This window comes from Sturnira hondurensis, unplaced genomic scaffold (genome assembly GCF_014824575.4).
Source record: "Sturnira hondurensis isolate 20B ecotype Veracruz unplaced genomic scaffold, ASM1482457v3 Scaffold0001872, whole genome shotgun sequence".
Lineage (NCBI taxonomy): Eukaryota > Metazoa > Chordata > Mammalia > Chiroptera > Phyllostomidae > Sturnira > Sturnira hondurensis.
The window spans coordinates 4,768,593-4,795,478 of record NW_028074503.1 but is presented as its reverse complement, the minus strand read 5'-3'; the positions used below and the strand labels follow the sequence as shown (position 1 = coordinate 4,795,478).

Below are 26,886 nucleotides of genomic sequence, written 5' to 3'. Positions count from 1 at the left end.
TGTTGATGTCGGTAAGAGACAAAAATACATTAATCACGAATGGTCTGCTTTTTCTGGGCTTATAGACCTGAAGTGTTTTAATGTATCTTGAAGTAATTTTAGAAATAACAATTAAAGGGGAAAAAAAACCCTCCCACCAATGTTAGGTGGGAGAGGAAACCTGAGCCGTTTTTTAAGGTAATGAGAAATGTGATTAAAATGTATGACTCACAAGAACAATATTCTAATATTTTAGTTTGGCTGGCAATTAGAATAATTTTAATGATTAGAGTCAAAGTCAAATGCCAGCATCTTTAATAAATCCTCTCCCTGCCTATACAGATTAATATTGTAGACACAAACTTTTTTAGGTCACAGTGCACCAGGCATCCATCAGAAGTCAGCTCTGCCAACCCAAACACTGCCTCTGGCATATACAATTTAATTATTAATAGTATGTCTCCTAGGTAAACTGTTACACAGTCGTAGGGCCTTGTTTTGTAGTCATTAAAATTGAACATGTTTATATTATTGAAACCCTTGCATTCAGCGTGTAGGCTGAGTTGATCTTAAAGTATCCAAAGAGAATTTACCTGGGGTTCTGTTTCATATTTATAGACAATGCCCCAGAGTAGCTGTGGGATATAATTTTTAGCATTAACACATTTAAATAGAGAACTGTTTGCTAGCTATAACTTTAGGCAAATACAATAAATAGGGTTTTGGCATTTATGATTTCTTAACCTGTGGGTTGCTGAGAAATAAGAGTTATTTCTGTTCAGACAGGGCTGTGCATTTGACAACTTTTGGCTTTATTTTTAAAAGATTTATAGGGAGCTGGGCCTTCATAAACCTCTGCTTTGGAGCAGTTTGGGTGGAGTCAGGTGCCCAGTAGAGTGCATTTTAACGAAAGCCAGAGACCCAGCCTAGAGCAAAGGTGACTTGCCACTCCCCAGGCCCCTGGCAGGGGTCACACCCAGGAGGAGTGCCCCTCAGTCTGCTGAGTCTGGGTCCGGTCTCAGGGAGTCCCCAGCTGAGTGCATTTCGGAAAGAAAATAACCCAAAGTTCACCACTTCTTATCATTTCAGTGTTTGTTCAAGCAAACAAGTTGCAGCAGCATATTTTCTCTGCCCACGGACAAGAAGACAAAATCTATGACTGCACGCAATGTCCACAGAAGTTTTTCTTCCAAACAGAGCTGCAGGTAATGTTCCCAGGAGGAGGACTGGGACTGAACCCGGTTGCTCTTCTTACAGGAAACAAGGGCATTTCAAATCTGGATTCACAGTACTGCTCACCCTGGGCCGCCGTGACGCTTTCTGTGGACTGGGGCAAAGGGGAAATTAGAGGCTGGATTAACAGACACCAAAGTAATTTTGCCTCCAGCTGCTGTCAATCATAAAAAGAACTAGAACAGACCTATAATTAGACCTTCTGACCCATTGTGATAGACTTAGGGGTCAGGTTTATTGGACTGTGGGATCATTCACCTCGCTTGTCACGGCTTCTTCTCACAAACCCTGTTTTATTCATGTTCTGTTCCACCAGGCTCCAGGCTGGATGGATGTCCAGGTTATTGTCCTGAGGGGCTTAAAATCGGAAGGGAGAGAGGAAGAGAAAAAAGAAGCTGTACTCTTATTCAGTATGGGTTTCTTCTACAGGATAGAATAGTTATTACTTAGTAACAGCCTTACAGTTAAAATGTTGACATCCACAGGTGTTAGGGTTAGCCTTGACTCCCACTTGCTACATATGTGACCTTGTGCAGGTCCGTGATGCCTCTGAACCTCAGGTAGGAAGAACTGATACTCAAGTGTAACAGTTAAGGGGTTAGTGCTAGGTAACCATGAAATAACAGATCTAGTTATAAACTACAAAATATAATATAAATTGGATTGGCTTTATTGTTTTTAGTAGTAGACTGATAGTTAAAAAATGAGTAAGAGACCTGGATTCTATCCCAGAAATGTTACTTATTATAAAAGGAAAATAATGCTTTTTTTGTTACTTCATCTGAAAAATGGGCATAATCCCTGTCCTCATTTTTTTCTGATGAAATCTGTAAGAATAACATGTTTTTGTTAACTCGTTGGTGCCTTTGGAGGAGAATGGTTTGAACTCAAAACCATTTCATTATGAGCTTTAGTATTAACAGTGAATCGATTTAGTCTAAACTGGGCGGGAGTGTAGTTATTCTCTGCCTTGGATCCCTTAAACAGCCTGAAAAGGCCCCGCTCTGGCTGGTGTGGCGGTTCGGAGCGTTGCCCACTCCCCAGTGCCCCTTCCCACACGGTGGACCCTTGGGCAGCACCGGATCTCCCTCGGCTCAGGGAGGACAGGACTAGGCTAATTTTGTGTCACAATAAGGGATTTAGAGTTTATCTTCTCAGTTATCAGTCTGTAAGTGAGCAACTAGCAAATTAAGGAAGTGAGATAAATAATATACGAAAGAAGGGGTGAGCCCATATAATTGACATGGTAAATATGTCAGGGGACCCAAATTAAAGTTGCTATCTTACTTTTTATCACTTCTAAATAGAATTCTACTTGATCACAATCTGTGAATTGAGTATAGAAGAAAGGCCAAGTTGAACTATTGTTTAAGATTATCTTATTAAAATAAGCCAAATTTCTGTTTGAAAATATATCTTTACTGCAACAGGTATCAAAGGAAAAGTCATTTTGGTTTTCATGATTCTGTAAAGGGTGTGGCCAATATACCTAGTGATTCCATTAATTAGTACATAAACTGTGAAGCAGAAAAATCAAAGTTGTAGAGATTCCATGGAGACTTACTTCGATCTTATGTTTTTGAAGGCACGTTTGCAAGAAAATTCCACTTTCGTACTGTACTGGCCAGTAGCCCTCCCCCCCTTACCTAAGGAGCGTACATTCGAAACCCCCCCATGAAGGCCTGAAACCATGGTTACACTTATATATATTATGCTTTTTCCTATACATACGTACTTATGACAAAGTTAAATCCATAAATTAGGCACAGTAAGAGATTCATAACAACAGCTAATAATAAAACAAGTTTGACAATATACTGTAATAAACGTTACATGAAGGTGGTCCCTTTCCTTCTCTCTGACAAGGGATCCGACTATCAAGAAGGCCTCGTGCCCAATGGGCAGGGTGTGAACAGTGTGGATGCACGGAGCGTAGGGATGACTTCCGTCCTAGACGTCCTGGACGTGGCATGCTAGAGACTCCATCACGCCACTCAGAAATATGTGACATTTAAAACATGAATTGTTTATTCCTGGAATTTTCCATTTAATATTTTCAGACTACAGTTGACCATGGGTGACTGAAACCACAGAAAGTGAGGCCGTGGGTAAGGGAGGACTACTGTGTTAGCCGATTCCAATGCAACTAACCTGATACAACTTCAACGTCTTGCATTGAAAGAACCCAACACTGTGGCAGTACTGGCCTGTGACCCATTGTAGAGCAGACAGAACTAGAATTAAAGGCATCCTCGAGACTCCCAGTTTCTTTTATGGTACATTTTAGGGTTTCATGGAACTTACGCTATTCACTCTTTTCTACAGTAAGACCAGTGGTTCTTACATTTCTGCAGTCTCAGGATGACCTTACACATCCAAATGACTGAGGACCCAGAGGGACTCTGATTCGTGTGGTTTATTCTCTATTGATATTTTCCATATTAGAAATAAGAATTGAGAAATGTTTTAAATGCAAGAATACACAAACATGCAATTCTGTTAGCTGTCAGGGAGATGGTAGCTTCATATGCCAAGTAGCCTCTAGAAGACTCCACCAAATGCTCATGAGATAAATAAGAGACTGTAAAGGGCAAATAACATCTTAACGTCATTGTGAAAGTAGTATTGACCTAAGAGACCCCCTGAAAGAACCTAGGAGGCCTCCAGGGGCCCCAGGTCACACTGTAGAAACCACTGGGATAGAAGATACGTTATGAAACACAGGGCTCTTTAATATCTCATGAGGTCTTTCTCATCTCAAGAGGTCTGACATCCCCTAAAACATTTCTGACTTGTTCATTCAAATTGTGATCTGGGCCCAGATAAGTCTTATGTCATAATCCAAAGTGTGAGCGTTTTTTTTCCAGTCCAACAACTGAGAATCACATGTATTTGGTCTTGACACAAAAACTCAGGGTCAATCTGTGTATCATTCCTTAGACAAGAGCAGTATCTACAGTTAGTGTGTGACAGGTATTTCAGAGAGAGTAGCCAGTCATTGAAATACCTATTTAGTAGGTCTGTTCTTTAGTTGCAATACATTAAGAAAAATGGATTAGAATTAACTTTACTTTTTTCTAGCTTTGAATATATTTGGATTTTTCTGCTTTAACCTTGGGGGTTCACAGTCCTGTGCATTTACTTTCATTACCCAAATTACCTTTTATACCTGTGTTTAGAAAGAGGAATTAACATAACGTTAAAATATTGATTTATTTCCTGTATAGAAAGTGAGGATGGTAAATATACAAAAACCATAATACAGTCTTGTTGATTTCCAGAATAAGGGGAGAAACTGACTGAAATTAAGCTGACCAAAAATAGCAACAGAGTAGGAAAGTGAATCTAGAGTTATCAGCCCACTACAGATCATGTGTTGGTATGTAAAATAAATGCAAATTCTAAAATTGCTGTGTGCCGTTCCACTTGAATTGATCTATGATTTTGTGTCCCTAAGATTTAGAAGGAAGGACTTTTCATCAAAGGTTATAAAACTAAATTCCCAAGAACCAAAATCCTGTTGGAGATTTGAAAGAATGTAATGGATTTGCTTCTTATATCACAGTAAGACTAACAGTGTAGTTTAGGATGAGCATCCCAAATCGCCCGGCAACAAAACTGTGGCGTAGCTTTTAATGGTGCGTACGTGATTTCACGACTCTACTATGTAATTTACATTTCCTTCACAATTTCCCCCCAGTTAAAAATACAAAAGCCTCTTTTTGTGGCTAAAAATGCTTTGTTGGATATAACATTATATACCCAACACACACATACACACACACACATACACATGGTGTGTTGTTTTTATTACCATTGCCTACAAAGCCTTTCAGAATTCAGACAGTTCCCCGTTATACATTGTCCGTCTCCAGAAAAATCAAGGACTCAGATGTCATCCCTTGAACACCACAGACCATAATTCCTTGCAGCATTAATGAAACCTCTGTTTCTATGGAACGCTCAATCCGGGCGCAGCTTTTGCCAATGTGGAATCTACATACTTCATGCTTAAATTTTTCAGACCAAAAGTTCTAAATGCCAATCCAGAGATATATGATGTACAACATTTGGCAGGGTATAATCTTTTCCTTCTAAGTAGAGTTTTCTCCTATTTTTTGCAAGGAATTCTAATACACTAGCAAGCTGGTAGGGAAGATGTGCTTTGGAATAAGACTGCATTATTTGAACTAAATGAAGAGTTTGCTATTTTAAGAGTGAGAGAGCGTGTTGAATGTTTCACATGTTTTCCTAATAGACCTTATAACTTTTTTTCTGCAGAACTTAAGGAAGCTGCTTTGAGAGAGGGATGGAGTGGTCCAAGAATAATATCCTACAATGCATATTTGTATCCAAAGTGGTTTATACAGGTGTGAGCAAGTGGCGTGTTTGTAAAACTCCTGTTGAATAGGCCACTTTCTTTCACTACAGTAATTACTGTTTAATTGGTGTCTCTAGAGCAGCTACAATTCAATGGCCATGATCAAATCATCCTCCTCCGACATGTCCCCATAGAAAGTCCTATCCGACATCATGTTATGAATTTAATGGATACGGAGGGAATTCTAGCAGTGGAAGAAGAGGGAATTGGCCTAGATGCACTTAAAGCTCTAAGATTCTTGTATTTTAATTCCTTTTAAGTAAAAAAAAAAATGTTGCGATACTTAGCCCTTTGCTTTATTAACTTATGAATAGTGTTTCCCGCACTATTCTGAGGGATGTACCAGGCTTTCAGATATCACTGAAGGGTAAATGTGTAATTGTCTCTATAGCTGTTGATTTTCTTCTCAAACAGTTCTCATCTGATTCTGATGCGCATTTTTTCACATCACAACTTAACTGATGCTCAAGTTGTACGGTCATAGATCTATTTTGGGGACCCCAGGATTGGAAAGATGTGCCCATCACTGTCGGGGCCTGGCATCGCCAGATTCCCTGTTGGTCGTTGAGGATGGCAGTCAGTGTTGGGGGCAGATTTCCTGCTTCTTCGTGGGTGGTCTGTGCCTCCTACCTTAGCTCTCCCTCTCATTAGACCCACTGGACCTCTGTGTTTCTTCTGGTCTTTGAGCTGAAATCACAGCTCCTAAACACACTGTATAGACTCAGAGAGCTGCAGCGAGTATGGATTGTGTCAAGTGAGCCTGTGGTCGTGGAACTGGTTCATTTTTATACCGGCTCGTTGCTCTGCTTGGTGGGCCTGCAGGGCTGGGGAAGGGAATCGGTGTGACAGCAACTTCCACTTAATTTGCTCAGTGGTTAAATTGATCTATCTCTTTTATTTGATCAGGTCTCCAGGAACCGAATCATTTGCATTGGTTTATTGATTGGTGCTGTGTTGTCGCCATTAGTTTTGATCACTTTCAGCTGTTAATATTGGATAATTCAATCAGGATTGATTGGCCTTACCATTGAAGGCAGAAAGTTAAGCATATAGGACAAAGAAATGGGGCACAGCTCACCCCAGTTTGCCGGTCATTCCCCTCTCTCTTTCTCTACCCTCCCCACCACACTCTCTCTCTCCCTCCCTCCCTCCATATCATGCAGTAGTAGCACAAAACTCGGGCTTTTTGGAGCAAAGAAGAGAGTTTAAAATTTTGTAGAATTGATAATACATCCAAAGGTGAGGTAGCTCTATTTTGCTTGTTAATAAAACTGCATCTAGAAATTAAACAAGCCTACAGAAAGACAGAGAAGCCTGATTGTCACAGTGAACTCATTTGGACTAAACGAGTAAATGCATTTCAATTCCCCACTTTGTACCAATAACTGTCTAAGCTGTGTGTGCACGCTTGGAGGCACAACCCGGGCTCACCTTTTCCTGAATTTGGCCCTCACCGATTCACCATGTGTCCTGGTAGTCAAATTTTCAAGAATCAAATGGATAATAGGACTGAAGTAAGGCTAACAGAGGTCATTGCAATAAGCTCAAACTACTTTATTTACATTCGAATCGTTTCTACAGCACCCCAGCTTAGTTTTTAAAAATCCTCCACCCATTAATTTCGTGATGTTCCTACCGATGGCTGGTTTTCACTGTTAAGAGGGAGCACCACCTCCTTGTTCTAAGACTCATTCCCTCCTCCAACAGCCCTGTTGTTAGCGATCTGCCATGACATTATTTTTTGTCTGGCCCAGAGTTGACGACAGATGGCCATCTCTGAACTGCCATCAGTGCGACTTTATGGAGCATCCAGCTAGGCTGTACTGAGGGGCGCTGTGGCCAGCTCTGCAGCCCCCTCCCCCCCACCCCCTGGAAATGTTCATCACCTCTGCCACGTTCTGCTTTGGCTGGGCTTTGCTGGCCCCGCTGTCTTCTGTGTAGCCAAGACAGCCTGCTGCCACGGCACCAGAAGATCCGCCTCCATCAGGAACGAGAAACTGTGGGCATGACTGTCCTGGAAAGGCAGGGCTCTGTCTGAGCACCTTTGCAATCAGATTCTTCAGGGAGATCTGGGAATCCACATTTCTAGAACATTCTGCAACCCAGAGAGGCACGTTGAATTCCCACATGTGTTCCTATTTTAGATGTTTGCTCCGCACATGGATCACTTTCCTCCCATGAGCGGAGAGCAATGCCAAGAATCAACCCTTTGTGTTTGCAAACGTTATCCAACTATTGGAGGACACCACGTCCATGTCCAACTGTTGTGACAATTAGAGTAAGAGATGGTAATCATGGCCTTCAACTCTAAATCCCCTGAATGAGCAAACAAATTTGTGCCAGCATCTTCAGGTCCAGGGATGTAGCCATCCTTTGGACAGCCTTGTGAAAGGAGCTGTGGCTGTGCATTTGGAGGAAGATTGATGGGCTGCTCTTGATCGAGTTTGCTAAGGCAAGGCAGCTTCAGAGCCAAGCGTGTATTTTAAGAGGAATTCACATTTGTATCCTTTATTGTTATATTTGCAGCGAATCTACAGCTCGTAACAGGCTCTGCCCTGCAGCTATGAGGGAGTAAGTTCCCCTTATTGGAGAGAGAGCCGTGTTTCTGTAAAAGCCTGCAATGTGGCGGGCGAGATGAATAGTACTTAAAAGCAGTGCTCGCGGTGCTGTCATTTAAAACAGCAACTCTGAGGCTGAAACGGGAGTGAAAGGCTGGGTAAAGGAGTCCTTTAAAAGTGCTGAAATTTTAAACTGCCTGAAATAACAGGCCTCCTTCATTGATAACTTCAGTGAATGAGTGAGTGGGGGAGCTCATGGGGCAGGGAGTGCCTTCCCGAAAGAGGAGGAGAAAATTTGCAGAAGAGAAGCCTTTTCCTTGTACCCAGCTTGTCTGGGAGCCTGGCGTCTTCCTTTCGGGGCCCCTCCTACTTTGATTCTGCTCCTCAGCTGGCAGAAGACCACCTCTCACTGGAAACGAGACCCACCCATAAAGGTTTCCTTTTGTGCGTTGCCCAAACTAAATTTTATAATTATCTGACTTACACTACTGGGCACATCTGCTAAGTTTGTGAGCCTTCTAGACACATAAAAGGCTACTGTGATACCATTAAATATCAGCAGTGTGCTTCACTGTGCTTTGAGTTTATAAGGGTGAAAGGTGATTGTGCCAGAAAATAGAACAGTCTATTTGCTGGGAGCAAGGCACCAGGTCCTCACTCCCATACTCAGTTATAATTCATGACAGTGCTGGTGGGGTGCCCCCATCCCTCTGTGGATTTAATGCATCTCCACTGAAGCCTGCTGAGACCACCCTGCATCCCCGCCCACCATCTGTGCCTTCTTGCAAGCTCTCTCACTTGCTCCTCTCTCTTCTCTCTCTGTCTCTCTCTCTCTGTCTTTCCTGAGATCTCTTGGTGTTAATATTGTGAGGTTACTGCTGCTTTATAAAGGTGGCTCTCCAAAACGGGACTGTCACTTAATTAGTGAGGAAGAGCTGGAAGGAGCACATGTCTCATTTAGAAAATGGACAGGGAAGCAGCAATTGCCTCAAAGCCACAGCTGACTCTGGGACCACAGGACGCACTGCCAATCACCAGTCAGTAAGAGGCACCCGTGTCTGCTCGTGGGGGCGGGCCAGAATGCCCCACAGGTGGACATTACAATCCAAGGTAATCCTGTCCTGAGGTGGAGTTCAGTGTCTGGAGTCAAATCCAAGACACATTTGCCCAATTCCTCCAGTGGCATGAGAGCCAACCCAGTCCCCCCATGCTGCCCCCATCTTCGATGAGATGCCGCCCACTCTGAGAACCAGAGCTGATTGCCTCAGGGCTACCCAAACCTAAGCACAAAATGATCAAACCCTGGGCTGTACAGAACCTCACTTAAAATAGCTGTGGTGATTCAGAAGGTGTTGCAAGCCACCTTCTGAAGTTCAATAGGCAGAGATGGCCCCAACCCCTGCAGCTCAGAGCTGGCAGAGGTCCGCTCCCTCCCTCCCCCCTCCCACTCTGTGCTCTGCCCCGAGCCTGGAGGGTGCTGGGGCGTTGAAACAAAGGGTGAAACCACCTTGTTGCTCAGGCCGACACCAGATTAATTTGTAATGTTTCCCAGTATGTGCTCTTAACATAATCCATTGTTAGTACTTCTTTTTAAAAGGTAAATCAAATCCAAGCCTGAAATACCAGCGTATGAATTTAACAGATGTGATGCCATAGGGGACCTACTGTGTTATAAACCGCAGAAATGGTCTTTTTATGCTTCAGACTCAGGCTTATTCCAAAGAGGCTTTCGAACTACAGCGGCGAGGGGAGAGGTCACACATTAAGACAGTAGCACCCACACGTAATTCAGCCTTGTGTGTAATTGCTTTGGAATCTCATCCTGATGTCTGGGTGGCATTAGTCACATTGTCTCACTTACCCTCCAAAGGAAAAGTAGGGCAGGGATGGCTGTGCTCACTGTCCGTGTTTTCTTGGGTGAAAGATCACTTTGAGATGACACAGCTGAGTAGTCAGCCTGAAATCCTGGTTGGTATTTTATTAATTTTGCACCAAGATAAATCCTGAAATTCTGACAAACTCCATGACAGGTGAAATTCCTTCTTGCAGAATCTGCTCAGCAAGAGGCTGCTCATTTCGTTCTGTTCCGAGGCAGGCAACAGGAGGGCAGCTTTATAATCAGCCCTCAAAGGACCCCCAGCCGCCCCAGAGTCTCCGGCTGATTGAATAACTCCTGGGCCTCTTCCCCTAGGCCTCCATCAGCGGGGGTCCTGTGGAAAGCAATCTCCCGCAGACTGGCACTGAAGTGAGCTTTAAACCACCATTTTCTGCTCTCCAGAGGAGCCTGGAGTACTAAAAGATAGATGGACTGCAGATATTTTATGAGAAACTGTCAGAAGAAGAGCAGAGTAAATGTTTTTTTTTCTTCTTCTTTGAGTCACACACTACATCACTGTTGAATTTCTCCCAGCATCTTTTACATTTAAAGTAAGAAATTAATTGGTTGCTAACCTTTAATTCCCCCTCCTTCTTCATGGTCTTCCTCCTTTTTTTTTTCTTAAATATTCACACAGAGGCCCTTTGCTTAACCACAGTTTCAGAAAATCAGTACCATTTGCAATGAAATATTTATAATGACAGAATGAAAAATTGGATTCATTTTCTGGACTGTAGCCGAACAGTCTGCAACTTCCTGCAGCATTGCGGAGCACGTCTCTTTCCTCCCCTGCTTTGGGTCCTTCCTGAAAATGTGCCACATGTGCCCTTGCCTACGGTTTGGAGGCTTGCCTGCCAAAACACAGACCCCATCGCTGTGTTCGTCTGTGCTGCCCTGTGGGGGCACGGCCTGCAAAAAGGTAGAGAGGTGTGAACCCAGTAGAAAACGGGAGTGTTGTCTCTTTAGGGAAGAGCTAGAAGACAATAAGAAAAACAGGAGACAGTCTGGTCTGCACTTGGTAGCAGAGCAGAAGTAGCAGTCGGCCCACCTTAGTGTCTCTGGGCAGATTTATAAGGGGAAATGGGAGGGCAGAATGAAGGTGTGGAAATACGCGTTGGCTGCCTGAGCTTGCCTTCTTTCCTCCTTTACTATTAGCTGCACAGGCTTTCCTTTCCATGGGACCTTCATGTTCACAGCTGCTTTCTTCTGACCAGAGTGGGTCACTGCATTTTTTTAAGAGATAAAGACAAAAGAATTTTGCTAGGACAGCCCAGTGTTGTATTTCAAATAAGTTCACCTCCAAGTGTAAAGTCAAAATACATTTATTCTTATTACAGGGTGCGATTGGGTTTGTACCAAGATGCCCACCACATCAATTTCAGTCTCTGTAGGACTTGCGGGGACGGGCCCAGGAACCCGCCTACTTCCCCTTGCCTTGCGGGAGTGTTCTCAGGCTCCCAGCCCCACCCTTGGGGGTCACCTTTCATTTTCCCCTTTTGAAGCACTCAGTTTAGTTTGTTTGTTTTCTTTTGGTGGTTTTTCAAAAGTGAAAACAGCTCTAGCAGATTTAAGCATGACTAAAAATAGTTGTAAGCTCCAGTCCGCAGGTTTCATTCATTGAATTTGCATCCTGTGCCACCAACTCCACACAATCAATAATCCATATTTTATTGTATAATAAAGGCCGCCTGTAATTGAATTAGCTTATTCATTCCATCTGATTAGTCCTATTTTATTCATGGAAAAGAAAAATAATACAACATACTTTCACCAACATATTGCTTTATGTGGCTGTAAAAGGGCTTTCAGCACTATAAAACAAATTTATACGGATGATAGAGAAGTAATTTCAATATTTGTTCCTAGGAATAATATGAATTACATCACACTGCATTTTTTAAAAATTATTGATTTGAGAATGGGGGGAAAATACCAGTTTGTCATTCCACTTATTGATGCATTTGTTGGTTGACTCTTGTACGTGCCCTGCCATGGGATCGAACCTGCAACCTTGGCCTATCAGGATGACACTCCAACCAACGGAACTACACAGCCAGGGCCCTACCACATTTTTTAGATAACTCCAGTGTTCACACCTATTGTGTCAACTGGTCCTCTAGTCAGCCTGAAGTGAGCACTACAACAGGTGGTTCTTCAGGCCAACAGCAAGAACCCCGACTCCAAAATTGAGAACCAGTGGAGGTAAACCGTCCTGTTATTGCCTTTGGAGATTCATCTTACAAGATTTCACCTGAAGGGTTTTTTTTCCTCCTCTCCATTGTGGAGTACCATTTTCAAGATTTTTGAATGCTTACTCTATTCTTTACGAAGCAAAGTCTTAGCACTGATTTGGCCTTGGGTGATGAGAAGCGCTGCACCGGAAAGGAGCCATTCATTATCGGGATCTCTCAAGATCCCAGCGCGTCGTACAACCTGTGTGTGACACGCACGTCTCAGAGGTTTGGAGTTTTTCTACAGGCTTCGAGATCTGTCTTTTCATTGCATTCCAAAAAAAAAATGATCTTGAAAAATATGCTGACAGCTGAGCACAAAATGACGTGTGTCCTGACACAAGCTGCACTGTCGCTTAGGAATCTCGCCCGAAGTTATGTGACTGGGGCGTCTCTCTTTGGTTCTTTGATTCAGGGAAGAGGAATGATTTTCCTTAAAAGTGTGTGTTTTTAGAATGCGACGATAACTTTTCTCCAGCCCTGTGCGTGGCTTCAGCAGGTTGTTTCCACTTAACCCTTATCATTGCGGGCTTTCTCGAGGACTGAGGTTAAGGGGGGAAATTTTTGTCTTACATTAGTTTTTCAACAAGTTAGGTGAGTCTGAAATATATACCCCAGTGATTGGGAACTGCCACAGTGGTGTGTTCAGAGTCAGTCTCCTCTGCAGACCCGGAAAAGCACACTGAATAATGTTCCTTTATACGCTGCCAGATGTATTTCTGCCTGTGGCATGGCTTGCCGGACCGCTTTGAGTGATTGTCGGCGTTATTAAGCAGATTCACAGGGCCAACAGAAGTGAAGGGCCGAGTGGCAGAAGTCCTTGGTGAGGGGAAGTTGCAGGGCCAACCCCATTGTCAGAGCAAGAAACAACCAAATGCAGACTTTATTTTAATCTCTGCATTAACAACTCTCTGGGACTATTTCTCTTCCTCTTGTCCAGCTCCTTCTGTGTTGTGGCTGGTTTGCATTTGCGTGTGAAGTACCAGGCGGTTTAATGAAGTTATTCTTTTATAAATTTTGCAACACTGAAGCAAGCATGAGGGCTTTAAATTAGAATAAGTGCCACTTCTGGCTGGCAGGTTCCTTTGAGGGCTGATTAGAATGAGGCCTCCCGTCGCCGGCCCTTTCTGCGCCGCGGTGTTGCAGTGTGTACTTGTTTACAGCTCACCTTTGAATTTGCATGAGTGTGCACCATGCCTGCTGCCTGGCCCTGTCTTAGTCCAAGCTGTCTTTCTTCCAGGATCATGTTAAATACTTCACTTTAAAGAGTTATTTTTTTAATTACATTGCTTTATGGTAATGAATGAAAATTAATTTGGAGTAGCAAATTATATAAGGATGTGAGGGTTATAGATTGCTCTCACCATAGATACAGCACATCTCTGTGTGGGGAATTCAAGGGCTGTCTTTCTAGTGGCTCTGTTCACCATGACAGGTGAGCAAACTGTCCCACGGGGACCTAGCTGCAGTGCCAGAAAAGGTGCCCGGGGGAGGGGGGGAGGGAGGAGTTTCAAGTGTGAGTTTCTGAAGCAAGTTAAGGCTCTTCTTGGCTGGGCAGAGAGTGGGGGCACTGCCGCCGTTTTCAGACCTGAATGATTTAGAGAAAAGAGGAGGTGATAGACAAGAGACTGTACAAATATGCCTTAAGACCTGACAAGTTTCCATGCATGATAAGAGATGCATTGAAGCATTCCTGATTTCTTCTATTTGCTTGTGTACACTAGCCAAGAAACATGATTTCAGGGGGCAGGGCCGCAGGAGATTGTTAAAGAAAGGGGAATCGGCCCTGGCTGGGTGACTCAGTTGATTGGAGCATCGTCCCATACATCAAAAGTTAGCAGGTTCAATTCCTGCTGAGGGCACATGCCGAAGTTGCAGGTCTGATCCCAAGCTGGGGCGTGTAGGGTACGGGGACAACTGATGGGTGTTTCTCTCTCACATTGATGTCTCTCTCTCCTCCCTTCCTCTCTCTCTAAAATCAATAAACATATCCTCAAGTGAGGAATGGAAAAAAGGGGGGGATTTAAACTTTCTACATGTCTCTCTAATTTGTTCAGGTGACTGCAGAGCCTGGAAAAGCTGCTACTGCTATTGATACATAACATACTGCTATTGATATGTGTGTGTGTGTGTGTGTGTGTGTGCGCGCATATATAAATTTGAATTTTGGAAATTTTAGCTGTGCTGTCAACTTTGGAAAAACTACCCCAGTTGTACCATGTTGGGTTGACATTGTGGCATTGTACAGAAATTAACAGCCATATTGGACTAGAAACATTTGACATAATTTTTTTCATTGTACAGGAGTAATTAATGCACTGTATTCAATGTGAAAGGTCTTACCTACATGGGGTGGGTTACTGAAAAGAAACTTTGTACAGAACACAAAAATACGCAGGGATAACAGAAAGGAAAGAGAGCAAGCAAAGGAAAAAAGCACCAAATTTGAGTGTGAAATTCTTCTCCTCTTGCCAAACGAGGATTTTTTTAAAATTTAAAGTGGGAGAATCAAAATAGAATTGGGTTTGTAGAATACTCGCATTTTAAATAGGGCTTTCTTAGATTTCGAAACAGGGGCTGCTTGGGGCTCCTCCTAATTGTGTTCTCCAGAAATATGAACCCTGAGGGACAAAAAAATCAAAGGCAAGCACCAGGGATCTTACCTGTAGAACCCACGCACTTAACTCTTTCTGCCTCTCCACAGCACATGCACACACCGACATCCAGCCCAGGCGTGGGTGTGCACAGGTTCACACATTCACACTCACACTTACACAGTTTAATTAAGCGAATCCTGTAACTAAATGCATTGTCCTTGTAGTCTGATTCTTTGTGTGTGTATTTTCTAAATCCAGTGCTCTAGTAGACAAGCATTTGGTTGCTTATGATGGAGAAAATTTTTTTCCATTCCATGATGATTTATTACATGTTTGACTTACTCTTAATGTGACTTTACCTCCTAGAGAGTGTGACAGTATTTTTAATAAAAGAAATAATACACTGCAAGGAAGTGGCATTTCCTTTGCTTTTTGCCCAAGTCCAATAAACAATTTTTCATAATTATTGGCATTTTCTTGAAGGGAATCCTTGTCCATATCAAGTGGGAAAGCAGAAAGCGTGTTCCTCCCACCTTCTCCCCACAAAGGTTACCCTTTGAATATAAATGACAACGCCTCATGCTGCTCCCATTCTAATCAGATGACCTTTGGAATCTGGTGGACCAGAGTTTAAATCCTAAGCCTGCCCGTCAGTGTGTAAATCAATGCGCTGCTCCAGCAGCACTCAGGTACATAACTTTCAATTTCAGTGGATTTCAGAAACGGAAGTGAAAGACATAAGGCGAGTGGAGTCGTGCGGCAGGTGGTGGCTCCACCCACTGGAGTGCCCGGTCTTGGGCCGAGCGATACCACGGTGGGCGCTTTCCCTAACTAAATCCTTTCTTAGGAGACCTTCTGGGATTCCAAATCTAAAAGAACAGGGAGGAGCCGGAAATTTGTAATGTTTGCAAGAGGACATTTCTGAGCAATTATCAATTTAAGCTCCTTTTATTGCGGCTAATTACTACACAAGGCTGTTAAATATTTAGCAGAAGTTTGTTTAATTGCGTTTGACCAGGAAGCGGATGTCTGAATTCGGCTTGAGCATCACGAGTCAGTTTTGTGCACTAAGAGCCAGGCAGAGAGGAAATTTGTATTCGCCCACGATGAACACACTGCAGTGTCAGACAGGTTTCCTTCGCGTTTCCTCCCACAGATTTATTTATCTTTAAGGTATCTAAAATTAGAGCACGAAGAAGGGGCGCTGTTCACGAATGTAAAATTGGAAGGAGGTCATTCTTAACCTTGTTTACAGATGTTCTAGTTTAGAAAGCGCCAGTGTGATAAATTAAACATTACAGGGGGAAAAATTAAAGCTTAGCAACAACTGGCACACAGACACATCTGTCTGTGAAGCACAGCCTTAATCCCTGAATATCTTATTAGACTGTGTTGCCTATCAAAGCCTTCTGTCCCACAATATGCCAGAACCCTGCAATTCCAGAGTCTGCACAGCATCTTTAAGCTCCAGCCTTTTTCACTTTTGCTGGCTTCTCTGGTTAGATTTAAAATTTCTGTTGGCTTCTTGTGTGTAAACAGGTAGTTCCATGTCTTGTTTTCTGTTAAAAATAAATGGCATACTTTTAATATATTTTCTAGTGTTCATTTTGCTCTTTTTAGCCTGTTCGTCTAATTCAGCGCTTTTTTCCCCTCAATGTAGTAGATAGCGAAGGCTATGATCAATTCCAAAAAGGGACATTTTCAATCCATCAGATATGCAAATCAGACAGGGGCCAGTCAGCTAGTGCCTGAAATTTGACTACCTATGTCCTTAAGGAAAAATGAAATTGTACATGAACATTTCTCATGTATTACCCATCAGCAGTGTTTATCCTTTTGAAGCTAGTGGACCAGAGTGGCTTATTTTATTTCTCTGTAATGTTTAATTTCCAAAATTCTGGAAGTTGTTCAACATTAGCACTTTGGACATGGCATTATTTAAAAAATTAGTCTCTGCATAGACTTCTGAAGATCCACATTGGCCTAAGGTCAGGCTAATTAGGTGGCTGTTCTTGTGGCCATGAGTCACCATAGGCTTTTCCAGCTTTGTGTGATGCAAAAAAGATCAGCTGTAGTGAAAATAGGACCTTGTGCACTGCCATCCCTACCTCCCTGACCAGCCTGAGGAGTCTTCACCGCACAGGTGCTGTGAGTCATAAACAGCGTCCCCTTGCTGCGGACCTCAGCCTGACACCTGCTCGCTCCCTACTGCTGGAGCCCGCCACTCCCTTCTCACCTCCTTCCCCTTTTCACTCCAGCACCAGGTAAGTGTGGCTCCTCACAGGAGTTGAGGGGCCCTTGCTCTGTGGCCCACAGTTCCCTGTCCTCCCCATAGCTGCTGAGAGCCATGACGGTGAGCATCTGTCATCTGGGCAGCTGGCCCAGCCCAGGGATTAGAACACAGCCACCAGCACCCCTCCCCAGTCACTTCACGCCTGAGGCAGCTCCATCACTGGAGGAGCTATGAGACCCTGACAGTGGACTTCAACTTGCTGGGACTTAATTTCCTCATCTGTAAAGTGAGGTATTGGACCACATGCTGCCAGGGCCCTCTCAGCTCTGAAACCGTGTCTTTGGTTCTCTGACGTGTTACTTAGGGGTCCGGTGAACTCTGCAGTTGGCTCCAGAGCAGCAAACTGAGCATAGAGGCTGTGCGGTTCTTTCAAAGTAGGTAGTTGTTTCCATACCCTAGATATGAATTTCCAGAGCTTAACATTTAGATCCCTTTATCCTTTATTCAATTGTAAACATTCCCAAAGCAGACTTGATTAATGACCACTGCAATGTAGCACCTCTGTTCTTGATGGGTCATGGGGGGCTTTAGTGAACTGCAGAATGAGTGGACATTTTTGGAGAGACTCAGTTCTTCACATGAGCAATACCACTTATTATACAGTCCTGCGGAAGTAAGGCCTGCTCAGGTGTGGTTGGTTGGGTAATAATACGGGTGTATTGATTTATGGTTTTCATTTGAACAGTTCACCTAAAATGTTGTATGGTGTGCTTGAGTGTGATATTGTTATGTTACAGAATTACATGTTTATGATTTTATAATAAAAGATCTGTGGTAAGAAGGGGCGTTATTTGTGCCGAATCCTGTATATATCCAAGAATCCCTCCCACAATTTATTAACAACTCATTAACTGTTTTTTTAAAATTTCATGTAGTATAGTTCCATATGCATCCTTTTTGCTATCTTCTTTTTTTGATAAAGATTTTATTTATTTATCTTTAGAGGGGAAGAGAAGGAAAGAAGGAGAGAAATATCAATATATGGTTGCCTCTTATGCATCCCCTGCTGGGAACTGGCCTGCAACCCAGGCATGTGCCCTGACTGGGAATTGAACCGTGATCATGTGGTTCGCAGGCCCGCGCTCAATCCACTGAGCTGCACCAGCCAGGGCTGCTATCTTCTTTTTAATTGATGGAAGAGGTACCTCTTAGACCAGCAACCTTCAACCCATGTGCCACAAGAATTTTTAAAACATGCAGTACCTGGCTATTTAGTCAAATCTTTCCCCTTAGATTTTCAAGTAGAACAAAAATGACAATAGCCAGCACAAAAAGGTGTGTTGGTGTGAATGAATCAAAATTATACCTTATTTTGGTCAAATTGGCAAAAACTATGTTTTGTGTGTGCCACAGAATTTCAGTAATTGGTCTATGCATGCCACGAGATGAAGGAGGTTGAAAACTGCTGTCTCAGACTGAGGACCAAGGCTCATGCCCAAGCACGGCCAGCAGGTTCAGTGCATTTGACATGGGGAAGCAGCGGTCCTCCATGGAGGGCAATGCGTTCCCACCCGAGGGTCTGTGGCAATGTCTGGAAACACATCTCATTGTCGTAACTGGGAAGGTGCCCCTGGCACATGGTTGGTGGAGGCCAGGGATGCTACCGAACAAGCTGTAGTGTCCAGGACAGCCCCCCAGAACAAAGAAGTGTCTAGCCTAGCATGTCAGTAGTATTGAAACCTCACTACAAGACAGGCCTACTGGTCTTTTAGAATCTATCATGAACAGTTGAATAGCATGTATTTTGTAAAATGACTAAAAAGTAGCTCACTGGATTATCTCAGGTTACTTTACAGATCCCCCCCTCTCTCTCTCCTTCTCCCCCTTCGTATTTGGTCAAGCTTTGTCCATATGCTTCCTGGTTATCTCTGACCAACCTTTCTAGGTTTCTTTAGTGTGTCTGCCCAGAGAACAACAGCAGTGCCCATCAGTGAGGCTTATTAGAATGTGAAATCATTTCCTATGGGAGGTGTGGTGGACGCTTCATTGCCAGAACCATTTAACACTAGCCTGGAATAGAAACTTCTTAAAACCATTCTGTTCCAGCAAGGGCAAAACCAAATAACCTAACAGTCCTTTTTTGCCTTTAGTGCCCTGTAGTTTTCTGGTCACTTCTGATGATGCCATTTCCCCTTTTGCTTTAATGTGGCTGAGTGTCACCCAGAAAATGCTTTGAGTCGTCAGGCCAAGCCCATGTGAACTGGTAAATGTCAAAAGAAAATGCGTCAGCGTCTCTAAGTTCACAGTGATGACATTACCATATGAAAAAACAGAAAGGGAATCTGTCAGAGCAAACACGCTCATAAATGCAACATCCACGGCATTAAAGAGGGGGCAAAAAGCATATCGTGACAGACCATTTCAGAAATGCCATTGCTGTGTCAAAATAAAGAGTAGGCCTCATTTCAGTAAATTTGACCAAAGTAAAAATTGTGAGTCAACTTCCCTGGCTGTGAACATCCGATATATGAATATGTTTCTTAGATTCTCATAGCACTTTGGGAAATATCATATATTGTCTTTTAGGGAGTATTCAGTAACATGCAACGTGTCTCACAAAAGTGCACACATCCACATATATGTTCCTGATGTTTACCAGCCAAGGTCTTTGACAACACAGGTACTCAACGTTTCTCCAGCCAGGAATCGTGTAGTTTGTGGGTGATGGAAACTTCAGGGTGGCACAGTGGGGTCTGATGGGAACTTTTGGGTGGTTTGGACCTTTGGTGTAATTTTTGGAATATTCTTAATGGTGCTTCCAGAGCTGTAGCTATTCACTTTTAATTAATTTTAAAAGGAGAGGACTTTTGTAATTGTGTAGAATCCCAAGATGTTAATTTGTTACATTCACATCCTGGTCACCTTATTAAGACGTTTAAAGTCTGCCCTTTGCGTTGTGACAGTCTTTTCTGTACTGTATTGGGGGCGGGGAATAAACCAGTATTTTGTCATCGTTGGCCCTGTACACTTTTAAAAATATTTTACCATCAAAAGAAGTTGGGAATGAAAAAAGAGAGAGGGGGAAATGTAAAAATCTTGATTAGAAAGTATAATTTAATAGAACATGTATTGAACCAAATGTATTGATTAATGTAGAAGATATAGTACTTATATTGATTCAAACCAGAGATTTAGTACTAAAAGCTCTAAGCCAAAATGCTGTTGCAGATTGCTACAAAAGTCAGTTTAACGCTGTCCTTGAGAATGCCTTCACAAAGAAATTCTTCTAATGTTTGAGGACTAGGTAGAATGCGGTATATGTCAGTTTGATCCCGGAGGGTTTTATTTTGTACTCTAATAGCTGTTACGAGCCTACATTATATCCAAGGAGTAATTTTCCTTAGGGGTGCCTGGCTCGCTTTGTGTCAATATTCTAGCATTTTAAGTCACGTACAGTATATGCTTCTGGGAACAGGGAAGGAGCCAGCCAGACTCATAATGGTCTGCATTCATTAATAAAGGCAGAAGCTTCTGTCCCTCCATTGCCCACTACAGGGATGTCTCTTTGGCCTTCAGGGACCCGTACAGACACATTTAAAGAAAGCTTTATTTTGAGTGGGCAGGAGATGAAATGTAGGACTTGCAGGCATTTCCTAAGTCAGCTCTATGCCCGAGCACAGGGGTGACCTTAATGGGTCAAAGAAGAATGCAGGTCAAAAGACTTATTATCCAGCCTGTTGGAAACCAATTGCTTTTGTTTGAAAAAAAATGAGAAATAAAAAAGCAGTAGTGTTTTAAAGGTGGACGGTAATGTAGAATTCTGTTTGCAGCCTGTAACTGCAGGACTGTTATGTGTATTGGAATATGCTTCTAGAAAAATAACAGCATACAGATTATCCATAGTGTTTACTGATGAAGGTCCAACGCTAGTGATAAAAGGAAGGGTAATGTAATTAGTTAATCAGTGATGATTGATTACGAATGTTTGCATTCTTCAACTAAAGGCAAACAACACGCTGCCGTGGCGCTGTCCCCATCTGCTGAAAGCAGCGGCCACATTTCATCTTTATATTTCTCTATCTCTTCCCGCCTCGCGTTGCTGCAGAGCCGCAATTGCCTGCTATTTCATCTGGTCGGAAAGCAACTCATTTCAATTGGATACAACTGCAGTTTAAATTCAAGATTCTAATGGCAGGGTGAATTAGTGGAAAGCTTGTTTTGTTTTGTTTTGTTTTTTTCCCCCTCATTCCTTTTTTTCTTTTTAGTAGCCTGCTGGCTCTCTTTCTTAGTTTTAAAAGCTTGTCAGAATTTGTTAGAGACAAAAGGCTATAAATAGACAAGTCCTGGTAAAAATGATGAACGTCTTTTGAGTCAACAGCTCTCACAAAACTTCCATTCAAATGCAGTTTTTATTTTTATTACCGTCGCTACTTAACATTTTGCCAACGCCAAGAGAAGGTTCAAAGCCCAGACGAGACGTGGCCTCTGCCAAGAGGTTGGACAGTCGGTGGCCCAAGTTCTAGGGGTGGGAACTTAACTTTTCCATCCTGGGAAGGTAGATTCCCCCTTCTCCTCCCGCAAACCCAGTTCCTCATCCCCCAACCCCCCAACCCCCTAACCCCCGCTTCCCTCCAAAGCTTAAGTTCATCATTGTTATTGGGGCAAATACTCAAAATCACATCAAGATTGAAAGAAAATGGGATCGTTTGGCCAGGTGAACAGTTTCAGGGGATCATGGATTTTTATATTTATTTAAAAATATTTTGCTTGGACTACGTTTTAAATAGGATTAAACTGTTTGACCAGTAAATGTGGTCAGCTCTCAGAACGGAGGAGGCTGAATTAATCATCTGTTAGCGTGCCAGGCCCCAAATGAGAATTCCAGTCCTGTAAAATGGAAGGCATTTCATAGTTTTAAAGAAATACATAGTGCTAGAAGGGAATTTCTAAGGTAGGTCCTCATCTGTTTTTTAGCTTTCTAAGTTTAATTTCCCATTTAAAGAAAAAAAAATTGAACACACTCCATTCAAATGGGGCCCTTTACACTAGTGTTTTTTTGTTTCTGAAACCTAGGTATTAAGGTATCGTACCTAGATAGATCTTCTGTTAAGCTTTTAGGTGTGTTCTGGATTTGATTTTTTTTTATACAAACCCCCCTCGTGTAAAGCAACTGTTCATAACTGGGATTAATGGTTTGCAATTTTCAGTTACTTAGACATGGGGTCTCCAAGAGATGGCTTTTTGCAGAGTAGAATATGGCTCTCTGTGGGGTTACAGAAGTTTTCTTTACTTCCTACTTCCTTTTCTGTCATCACCGCCCCCCCCAACACCATCCGTGTTGCACTGATGTTCTCCTCGATTATGTAAAACACTTTCCCTTCATTGGAACAGATACTTTTTCTCATAACCTGTCATTGCATTAAAGTACTTTGGGGACTGTGAATTGCTGTGTACAATTGGTGAGATTACCCACAGCTTTGTTCTCGTGTAGCGGTTTCCTCTGGACCTTAAGAGCAGGAAACGCACGAGAGAAGACTGTTTTCTGATGGCCTGGAGGCGCTTTCTCCCCTCTGCGCCCACGTGGGTGCTGAAGTGACTCCGGACCTGCTCTGCAGCCTGGCAGGGACCCAGGGCTGGAACCGACCACTCGCAGAACCTCTCTTCTTTGTGCTTAGGGCTTCTCTGGTCTAAGTTCATTTTTCCCACTCGTTTCTTGTCTCTCCTTGTAAAGAAATGATGTCTGTGATATTTAAAACACAAAATACAGAAGGGGCTCCTATGAAGCGACTTCTTGGTTTTCTTATCAAAGGATCTTCCATGAAGTCCGGAGACTGATGCTCTATCTGTTCTCGCCAGCCCTGAAAAGTCAACCCAATAATCAGTACAGAGACATGGTTCAGACATCCACTTCCTTCCTTCCTTCAGAAAAGGAAAGCAGGCCATTTGTAATTTCAGTGACTCAGAATACTGCTTTGGGGAGGGGAATGGACACATCCCAGGGACCCTCCTAGGGAGTGAGGGCGAGCCCTTGAGGACGGGCTTCTTTTTCTTTCAATGCTTGTACGCCTGTTTCCCAGGACCTCCTAGGGGCATGCCCCTCCCTGCCTTGAGAGGCCCTGCCAGTGGTGGGCACCAAGAATGGGGCCTGTCTTTCCTGGAAAAGACCAAAAAAGTGACCAGACATAGGTGGGCTCAAGGGTATGCAGGAGAGCTTTCTGCTTCACCATTTTTCAGGCCAGATTTCACATGTAGATGTTATTTTTATTGGGGCTCTTTATTTCCGCATGAGCTTGAACTTCACAAGCCATACTCTAGTCCTTCTCTCAAATGATTTATATTCTTCTCTCTTAATATGCAAAGCATAACTCCTTTAGTGTGGCAACTTCAATCTGTTGCAATAGTGATTCATGTGTTTGTTCTTTTTTTCCCCCCAGCTCTGAGGAGACCTATATGGCTTTAGTTTAGGATGAAAGCATGCGAGACAAAACTGTTGCCAACTCTTATGGCCGGTTTGCGGTGTTGGGTTCGTGTTGTGCGGTATCTTGTTAGGGGCTTGTGTAGAACACTGGGGAGGTGGCAGCGTATCTCCCTTTATCAACCTCTAGACCCCTATCAGATACTGAATGTCTGTGGTAAACACATGAAACATTTGAAAAGAATGGTATCAAGCTGATTTTTTTTACTTCGATGATGGTATAAAATAAAAATTTCCTATCAGCTGTTCATGTCCTATCATTTAGGCAGCAATTATCATGACTTGTATTTATTTTTTAAATTCTTCTTTTAAAATAAAAAAAAACCGTTCTCTAATGTCAGACTTGATTCTTTGAGGTAGCCAAGGCACAAGCAAATTCACGTAGTGTATTTTGAATAGTTGGGCTTTTGTATTGCTTATAACCTCTCTAAGCATAACTGTGCTTTTTTTAAAGGAAATTGGAAAGCTTTTTAGTCTCATGCATATTTTGATCACTTTTTAATCTACCTATTGGTTAAAAAAAGATTTTCAGAAGTATTTAAAATGAATACAAAGAAAACCAGAGTTGACATAAAAATATTCTGCTCCTGATATGCACTTTGAGGCTAAGATTACCGAAAAGAAAAAAAAATCCAGCTTATCTTTCACTGAATTAATCAAATGGACTGTTTCAAACAAGGGAGAATGAAATGATGTTTCTCATCATTATTGTTTGTGTTCAATTTTCACAAATGGGCCAAGTCTAAAATGGAACAGAAAACTCGGGTCCTCTTCACGGGCTCCCGTCACCCTCACCGGAGCCCTCAGGCACGGTTCGGCAGACAGCAGCAGCTGGGCCTCCGGTCCTCAGCACATACTCACTGACCAGGCTTTTGGCTAGCTGTTCGGGGATTGATAAGATAACAGAGTCCTGTAAGACAAAGCCCAGTGCTTAAAAACCTTCCTTAGATCACCTAGAACACAAAGTCTGAAGTCCTTAGCAAGGTACAGAAGGTTCTTCATAATCTGCCCCACCCCCGTGTTCCTTCCTCGTCAGTACTCAGGTTCAGGGCACCCTAGAAACTCCAGCCAATCCGAAGGATTGTGGGTGCACAAATACATCGTACAGAGTTTTGCTCCATTGCCTTTGGCCCTGTGGTCTCTTGTCCTAGTTGCCCGCCCTGCATCCAACTACCTTCTCCTGTGCCCAGCCTCACCTGAAATGTCACGTACTGTCTGCACTGCGAAGCTTTTCCCCAAAGGGCAGGCAAGGTTGGGTGTAGTCCTGACATTTCTATGGTCCTTTTTAGTATAATTCTGCCACACTGCTTTACCATCGTGTGCCCACATGCTTTCTTCTTTAGAGGAGAGAGCACTCGGAAGGCATGAGGGCAGGCAGCATCCTTCTCCCTGCGGTGGCCCTTGTCTGCTACTCATTCAGACCTTCAGTTGGCGGGGTCCTCCTCACTGAGCACTGCAATGCTGTGGCCACCCCGGTGGTGATGCAGGTGCTCCACAAACACTTGTGAGGGAATGAATAAAGGAATGAACACAGGAACTACTGACATAGACGGAGAGCCACGCCCACCAATACCAGAAGACCAGACCTACGAGTATCCTATGTAAGCAGTAGAAATTGTGGTGGGAAATACAAGACGAGAAAAAATAATTTTAGATGGGGCGAGCATAGAAGTGGTGGTATTTTGAGCTCGAGATTCTGATCAGACGGAATAGGGCAGGTCCTGATGTACTGCGAGAGCTGGGAGAACGTGGCTCGGGAGGTCCAGAGGAGGGAGGCCAGAAATCAGGCCACCTCTAGACTTCTGCTCCGAATGAATGCACTGGGCTGCCCCCTTTGCAGGCCACGGTCCCAGGGCTCCCAGTTGGCCTCTGACAATTTGGAAAGAAGTTGTTCACTCAGAAAGAGGACATGCTGTGTGGATGGAGAGGAAAGTACCAAAATACAGCAAAGGCTGCCTCAGCTGGGGATGGGGGAGTGGCTGCTGTCATCTGCTCCTAAGCCCTGTGTGGCAGGGCCTCCTTGCAGGAGAGAAGCTGCAGAAGCTTCCTGCCCTGCCCTCCTCCTCCTCCTGGGCAGGTGGAGTCGGGGCCCACAGCCCCTGTTCACGAGGGTGTGAAACACACTGTTCATGGCGTCATAAATCAGTCTGCCTCTGTAGATTCTTGGTCTCATGAAAATACAATCGCTTAAGGTTTTTTTCCCCTCTTCTTTCTGTTTTGTTCCAGAATCACACGATGACCCAGCACAGCAGTTAGTGCACGTACGGTCTGCGGAGGAGACTTCCTTCTGCGGCACAAAAAGGGAACATGTTTTACTCTTTGCACGAAACTTTCATTGTTCATGTATATTATTCAGAAACATTGTATTGTACCATAAAACTTGTATTATCAAAGCTGTTGGATGTTCATGTGTTTGAACTTTTGAGCACCGGATAGACTCTTTGTATATAAAGTGTTGCACATGTATTATGTCGTCTGAAACTAAAAATGGTCTTATAAAGACTAGTGGACTTGGGCCCTATTCAGGCAAGATTTAAAAAAAAAATGTGAGCGAAATGGCTTAAGAGAAAGTATTTTCAAGGAAGACAGATTAAGACAACTGTGTTACACATGAGACTATATTTGGACTTCCTTTTATTTACACTTAAGCCTAGAATTTCTCTTTTGGTAAATCGACGGTCAAATCCGAGACTATTTTTTATTGCTGAAGATTCTTGCAAACCGTGAAGAGATGCTCTCACAGAACAGCACCCAGAGCTGGATAAGGCCCGTATATATATTTGTAAGCCTTGCGATGTGACAGGTAGCATCACTATATATGCAATAGTTGTTATGTAGACTGTCAAAGAATTTTTTTTCCTGGATACATTTGAAGCTTTGAGTGTTCAAGGTTTTCCTTAATGATTTCACACAGCCAAATTCTTGAATCAGTTGAACTAACCTGTATGTTACTGTTATTAATGTTTACTCTGCGGTCTGAACCTGGAGATTACTGGAATTGTTTTCCAAGAGGAAATAAATTCAGTTTACCGTTAGATATGAGTGTATTTGCGTGTTTTCTTTTTCTAGCTACTTTGCCACCAAAAAAGTAATAATTGCCTGCACCCTTGGAAATGAAGTCTGCTCTTGAGCGTATCATAGACCCAACCTCAATCATGTTTAACCTTTTCACTCTGGGCCAAATGCAGCTGGGAAGATGTTCATCACACTGCGCAGGGAAGGAATCAGACCCGATGTGTGTCTGCTCACTCAGATACCACAGGTCACATTGTACTGGAGGATTCTGACATCACAGATGGATGTGATGGCTGTTTTCTGCATAA

At 43.1% G+C, this 26,886-nt stretch overlaps 1 protein-coding gene across 3 annotated transcripts in view; it reads left to right on the top strand.

The window, feature by feature from the left end:
- ZNF521 (zinc finger protein 521) overlaps positions 1-26,598 on the top strand; it is a 282,095-nt gene extending 255,497 nt beyond the window's left edge. For all 3 annotated transcript variants that reach the window (XM_037032205.1, XM_037032199.1, XM_037032192.1), the window contains 2 exons: positions 1,069-1,184; positions 25,790-26,598. In XM_037032205.1, coding sequence (XP_036888100.1) covers positions 1,069-1,184; positions 25,790-25,819 — 146 coding nt within the window. In that variant the 3' untranslated portion in view covers positions 25,820-26,598. The remainder of the gene's footprint in view (positions 1-1,068; positions 1,185-25,789) is intronic.
- Positions 26,599-26,886: the final 288 nt, after the last annotated feature.